This window comes from Halichondria panicea, chromosome 1 (assembly GCF_963675165.1).
Source record: "Halichondria panicea chromosome 1, odHalPani1.1, whole genome shotgun sequence".
NCBI lineage: Eukaryota > Metazoa > Porifera > Demospongiae > Suberitida > Halichondriidae > Halichondria > Halichondria panicea.
In genome coordinates, this window is record NC_087377.1 from 3,898,254 (window position 1) to 3,904,898 (window position 6,645).

The 6,645-nt window shown below is 40.6% G+C and overlaps 3 protein-coding genes across 4 annotated transcripts in view; 2 read left to right on the plus strand and 1 right to left on the minus strand.

The window, feature by feature from the left end:
* The first annotated feature begins 369 nt into the window (after positions 1-369).
* LOC135336110 (uncharacterized) lies at positions 370-3,348 on the plus strand. 2 transcript variants are annotated; one of them, XM_064531885.1, is made up of 10 exons: positions 370-811; positions 1,499-2,031; positions 2,095-2,183; positions 2,233-2,310; positions 2,367-2,469; positions 2,524-2,582; positions 2,634-2,798; positions 2,849-2,992; positions 3,045-3,221; positions 3,278-3,348. In XM_064531885.1, exons 1-8 carry the CDS (start codon positions 661-663, stop codon positions 2,889-2,891), a joined length of 1,221 nt encoding a protein of 406 aa, XP_064387955.1. In that variant the 5' UTR covers positions 370-660; the 3' UTR covers positions 2,892-2,992; positions 3,045-3,221; positions 3,278-3,348. The 2 variants fall into 2 exon arrangements, with proteins under 2 accessions (XP_064387955.1, XP_064387954.1); XM_064531884.1 differs by having other exon boundaries at positions 373-811; positions 2,634-2,790.
* A 31-nt stretch (positions 3,349-3,379) lies between these two features.
* On the plus strand, positions 3,380-4,167 carry LOC135336988 (uncharacterized). Its single transcript, XM_064532886.1, has 3 exons — positions 3,380-3,563; positions 3,617-3,730; positions 3,792-4,167. Exons 1-3 carry the CDS (start codon positions 3,380-3,382, stop codon positions 4,043-4,045), a joined length of 552 nt encoding a protein of 183 aa, XP_064388956.1. The 3' UTR covers positions 4,046-4,167.
* A 46-nt stretch (positions 4,168-4,213) lies between these two features.
* Positions 4,214-6,645, minus strand: part of LOC135336073 (uncharacterized) — a 3,133-nt gene continuing 701 nt past the window's right edge. Inside the window, exons 2-3 of the mRNA XM_064531865.1 lie at positions 4,671-5,889; positions 4,214-4,584 (exon numbers count right to left, since the gene is read on the minus strand). Coding sequence (XP_064387935.1) covers positions 4,384-4,584; positions 4,671-5,888 — 1,419 coding nt within the window. The 5' untranslated portion in view covers position 5,889 and the 3' untranslated portion in view covers positions 4,214-4,383. The remainder of the gene's footprint in view (positions 4,585-4,670; positions 5,890-6,645) is intronic.

The following is a 6,645-nucleotide window of genomic DNA, read 5'->3' on the forward strand; positions in this document are numbered from 1 at the left end:
TTTTAGACTATGAAAATCGATTTATGAAAATCGATTATTGAAATTCAATAATTGATTTTTGATAATCGATTTTTGAAAATCGATTACAAAAATCGCAATTGATTGATACTAGCCTCGAATCCAGGCCGATTAAAATGGATTCAAGGCTACAGTTAGGCCGCCCTTGAAACTCAGAACATGCACAAACTCCTTCTCCGCGGCCTGGAATCAAAGCTTGGCTTGGTTAGCTATCTCACATGATAGACTATAACGCAAAAGCGAAACATTATTGTTTTTTGGAACCATTAAAAAGAAGGGCCATAAGTCACAGTAAAAATCATTAATTTTAGAACTGTTCAGTTGATGCTTATGGAGCGCCAAAGTGGACAAAAATATCGACAATTGATAGGCCAAGATCGTGAGTACATAAATCGATCCAAAAGTGGGCGCGGTCATACATTTTTGATGATCGAAAAATATCGACAATGGATAGGCCAAGATCGTTAGTACATAATCGATCCAAAAGTGGGCGCGGTCATACATATTTGATGATCGAAAAATATCGACGATGGATAGGCCAAGATCGTTAGTACATAATAATCGATCCAAAAGTGGGCGCGGCCATACATTTTTGCTGCGGTGGCGCTGGGGTGATTATTACTGGCGCATGCGTGTTAGCAAATGACCACGTGTTGTGTAGCAAGTAATATGGAGGACAAGGTCAAGCAGGCTATTAAGCTTCTCGCATCTATTGCTGAGAGCTCGGCTGAGAGCTCGGCTGAGAGCACTACACCCAGTACATCCACTTCATTGTCAACGCCTTCACAGCATGGTAAGTGTTAAGTGCAGCTAGCTAGCTTGAGTTTATGGAGTTCTCTGTAGATCTTTTGTACTCTGTACTATACTAAGCTATAAGTACGTACGTGCTAACATGGTGCTAATTATAAGGCACATCTTTATTGAGCTAGAGTGATGTGTGATTGTGTGAAAATAAGTATCACATTAATACCATATAAGCATTTTTTAAAGCGCCCCTCTAAAGATGCGCCATGAAGCCTCCAAAATAATTTTTGAAACTCCTAATGGAGCTCCACCACGTGTGAGTAATTATTTTTTGACGGTGCATTGGTAAATAGAGGTAAAATGAGCAAGCCAATCACAGAATTCTTCCTTCCACATTTGGGCCACACAGTGCCTCTTTAACGTGTGCAACGTACGCACAGGCCTGTTGGAAGAACAAGAAAACTGCTGCAGGTGCCATGCACATGCACAGTCCATTTGCAAAGCTGTTTTTTTACCTCCAATTAGAAGGCGCTCTTCTAAAGACTCGAAACTAATTTTCCAACCTCATAATAGAGCCACCTTTACCAGCGTAATTATTTTAATGTGGCGCCATAAAAAGAGCTTATACGGTATGGCCATTGGACAAATAAATTTTGGTATAATCAAGAGTAGAATAAATTGAGAGTGGTGCTATATAATTAGTGCATACACAATCTTACTAATAATGATCCATTAGGTGTGAGGCATGGTGCCAGTGGGTCATGCAGCAGAGCCGTAGAAGCCCTTCGTTCCGTTAGGGAACGACTCCAAGAAGGAACGTCTTCCAGGGAACGACTCCAAGGGGGAACATCCGAGCAGAAGGCAAACTTTGCCCCATATGAGAGAAAGAGTTCAACGAAACACAAGAGTTGGACTGTGAAGTTAGTCTGTCTCAGCAGTACAGAAGCAAAAAAAGTACCCTGCAGTGTGTATGACCGAAATGTGCTTGTCAGTGCTGGGTTAGGAGAAAAAAAGACAGTAATCCCAGACATAGAATGCTCTGCAAAGGACTTCAACGAAATCATAATCTCATCATTCTCCAAGTTGAATGGGTGTGGAGGGTTCGAGCTGCTTCGATGTGTTCCAAATACTAAAGATCTGGAATTAATTTCACCAGTAATTGCAGCATCTCCCAAGGTACTAAAGAGCGTCATTGGCAATGGCCGGGTATTCATCCGACCCATTCAAAAAAGCTTAGATGTCAATCCTATAGCAGGAAACTCTAATGAGGTAAAATACAGAACATGCACCTTCAGCTAGTTGGCTACATGTATAATTATCTATCTCTAATAGCTAAAGGAGAAGTGTTTACACTGTGACATTAAAGTGCCAGTGGTTGACCTACGTGCTCACGTTAACATTTGCAAGTGGAAGAAGTCAAGGTACTTGCCATTAATCAATTATAATTATGTATAATTATACTGTAATTAGTCTGAGCCGTGGACTCGAATCAGACAGTGATTCAGACGACTTTGAAGACCCTGTTCCACCAAGAAGGCCTCCTTTGAGGTTGATACTTTACAAAAATTAATGATGATTTAACAATGTCATTAATTGCTTTACAGCTTGAAACGAGAACTTCATTGGGATAGTGATGACACTTCCCCCCCACCGAAGAAGCCAACATCAGAGCCCCTTATTTCAATTTCTTCTGAGTCTGACAATGATGTAAGTGGGAAGTGTATACATTTACTAGATTTTTGATGATATCTTTTACTACAGGTTGAACAAACCGAGCAAGAGATGATAGACCGTGCAATTTCTCTCTCTAAGAACAACAGGTAATTTACGCAAGTTGGTTGTAGTTGAGATTAAATGAATGCCCTATTCAGTTCTGAATCAATTGCAACAATAGCAGACCTTCTGAAGTCTCTCTCCAAGTATGTGACAGGTGAAGAAGTGACTGTAACTGTGAGACGGGAAAATGTTCTCGACGATGCTTTACGCACCGTTAGGCGTGGTTCTTTTCCAATCGACCACACTATCATTGTAAGAAGGTACTTTACATTGGCCACTATAATTGATTGCATGTGTTACTGTAATATAGGTGGAGTTTCTTGGGGAGGCAGGTGAAGATGGGGGTGGTTTAAAACGGGAGTTTTGGTGTCTCCTGTTTAAGCAAGTGAAGTCATCTTTGTTTGAGGGGGTTGGAGATCGCCTGGTGCCAAGGCATGATGTTGTTGCACTGCAGGTTCACTATTCTTATGTATAGATTTGCCTCCATTATAATTATGCTATTCTAGAACAAGAAATTTGAACATGTTGGCAATTTGATTGCTATGGGGTTACTCCAAGGCAGCAGTGGTGTTCCATTCATTGCACCTCCGATATAAGAGTACTTATGTGGCGTGAGTGCAGAATCGGTGAATGTCAGTGTGGAGGATGTTCCGGCTTACGAAGTCAAGGAATATATCTCTCAGGTGAACACCTTATCATTATTAAAAAATAATGTATAACTGCATGATTTCTTTTTAAGATCGAGGCAGCTGAATGTAATGAAAGCCTTAGACAGACTTGTCAGAGTGATATCGACACTGCACTTGAAGCTGGGTACACCAAACCCATTGCTTCCATCACCATGTCAGAGAAACCTGGGCTTGTAAAAGCACTATTGCTCCACTTCGTTGTGTACCGAAACAAAGCAGTTCTGGACCAGTTGCGAGCTGGGCTCAACATTCTAGGGATGAGGGAGGCCATGTCCAAGTACAGTGAGATTCTAAAACCATTCTTTGTTGAAGGAATGCAACCACCTCTTTCAGCAAGTAGGTTGGCATCCCTCTTAATTTGTTTGTTACCTCCATTTTATTTTGTTCAGATATGATTAGGTCTCTGATAGGTGACGTGCATTTTTCAGAATCTGGAACTTCTGAATTAGTCAAAGAGAAAGCGTCGTATATGCTTTTTTTGGATATGTTGCATAACATACAAGGTAATAGGTAATTAGATTAAAAATCATGCTACACTAAACGGCTTCCCCCCGATTTATGCAGATGGAGGCAGCGAGTCAGGGTTGAGCCTATGTCAGGTTCTAAACTTCTTCACTGGCAGTGACTACCCACCTGTTTTGGGCTTTGATAGTCGAAACCCTGTGAGTATTCACTTCAGCTCCACTTCAAACTATCCCTTGGCCTCAACATGTGCATTGCAATTAACATTGCCAACCAAGTTTCATGATGATGAACTCCGGTTTAAAGAAAACATGGAGTATGGAATACTAAACCATGGAGGTTTTGGAATGTGCTAACACTAACATTCGTGTATTTTTCAGATATAATCAGCTATCAGTGTTTTTTCGATTCACATTCATTACTACCATGACAGTTTAATGTTGGCATCACATATGTAATCACTTTTGTGCCTCATCACTTTCGTCAAATATATGGTATATACCTTATATGATTGATTCTAATAACAAGTTAACAAAATTAATTTATTCAACATCACATGACAAAACAAATATAAACACTAAAACACTAGCTATATATAAATTAATTAATATGTAGCCAAAATTAATTTATTCAGCATCACATGACAAAACAAATATAAACACTAAAACACTAGCTATATATAAATTAATTACAGTCACTGACATGCTTCAACATAAGCCCGAGTGATAATATACAAAGATATCCCAAGATCATCACAGGTTTCAAGAGGATCAACAGCATGTGCTAGCTCAATGTGCTGCTCTCTACTTATGCAATTCCTAGTCTCAGGAATAGTGACACGATCAAGATCATCAGACACAGTGACGGGACCTTCCCAGTCAATTCCAAAATATTCCTACAATAAATCACATTGTGATAACACTGAAGAAAACATTAATAACTAACACTCTAACACCCAAAACAATTACATTGTACTCTTACCAATGTATCACTTGCAACACCTTGTATAGCAGCAGCATCACCTGACCCTTGTAACAATCCTTTCGTCCACAACTGGTATGGAGTCTGATTCTTCTCAGTTCTTAAACGATGATGAGCATACGATTGGCGAAATTCATCCAAATGGCTGTTGATTCGGGGGATATATATGTAATGCAAGGAAAACAGGTCTGTATTGCACAGAGGGTCCAACAATCCATCTTCTTGTAAGGAGGAGAACACCTCGTAGTAGAGTGATATGCATCCTGTGAATAGGTCCCTCCACAACCTCTCAATTCGTTGATTGTGGACACTCCGTCCTGTAATAAAACTTTTACGTCCGGGCCCACGTTCTGGATGATCAAGCATAAACTGAGACACCAGCACATTTTCTCCTCCCTTGTCACTTCGGACTCTAGAGGGTAGACCATACTCATGAACTGCACTCAAAAAACTGTCTAAAACTGTCTCTGCCCTGTTGTTTGTGGAAGCTTTCATATATACAGGGAGTCGGGAGTAGCCGTCAATGCCTCCATGTATGACAATACGCCATTTAATGAGCCTATGATAACCGTCTATGTGCCAGAGGCTGTTTGGCATGCATACATTATATTTTCGCCGGTGGAGAACTTGCCGGAAGCGTGAAGCCACACCAATGGGATCAATTCTCTTCAGACTTTCCCTGACTCTTGCGCGCTGGATCCGAATACCTATACTCCACAAAAAGCCACTTAGTGATCGTTCTCCAGAATTAGGATGCGTCCTGATAAAATTTGTTGTAATATCATCAAGCTCAGAGTCGCTCAACCCTGAGAATGTTATCTCATCTTGCATTCCGTATTGAACTATTCTTCTCCTTATTGTACGAGATGAAACGCCTAACATTTTCCCAATGGCTGTAGTTGAAAAATGAGCTTTTAGCAGCAAAATAAGGCTTTCTTCACTAATTGGTATTTGTGGTCGTCCCCTAATGTGACAACGGTGTTCATCATCAATCACCTCATTAATACACACAACTATGTTTCTCACATGTTCAACTAATATTTCTCCACTTCCAAAAGGTAACAAATCTTCAGCACTCAGAATATCTCCAAGGACCATCTCAGCAGTACAAAGTGCATCTTCGACAACAGTTAAATCACCTTCAAGTATCATCATGTTTGTTCTCGTAATAGTATCTTCAGCCTCAAGCAAGAAGTCAATCATCTCAGAAGCTGACATTCTAAGGAAAGAAATCGCCATGTGAGGAAAATGGTACCTAACAGTGAGGGTGTGTCTTTATAGACTTATTTGTGCACTTGTAAAAGTAATGCCCCACCTCCCCCAGGTGGGGATTAGTTGGGGATTAGACTTGAAGTTGCTCCCCTACCTCAGAGGAGGTCTGACATGCACGAATCACTACAAGTTCAGTACATTGATATCATTGCGGTCACGTGATAATGTCCAGGCCAAATGCACTGAACTTGTAATGCACTGAACTTGTAGTGATTCGTGCACGCATGTCGGACCTCCTCTGTCCCTACCTAGGGGACTTAGACAGATCACCTGATGCATGCATTGGGTCAAAAGATCACATGCCATACTCATCCTTCCAACACATGCTGAGTACAGTGAGAGCAGTTTATTAATCCTAAGCAATCTCTGCCTTTTTGCTTTATAAGAGTATAGCTGTCAATATTTATATAGTGATTCTGTATTTGTTATCTTCTCGCTATACGTAGTGATAGGTCTATTCCCCACATAACCCCCATGTTGTACTAGGGGGATTAAACCAAATAACATGCCCAAAGGTAGGGGTATTATATCATGTGATTGGTCTAATCCCCACCCCCGGTAGGGGAGGGGGAATTAGATTGACAAGTTCATTAGCCTTCATTACATTGTAAAGCATTACAAAGTTTAATATTCTAGGTAGGTATATGCATACAATAGCTCACGTCCAGTTTGGGGAGGGACGTCCTTTCCCCACAATATAAAT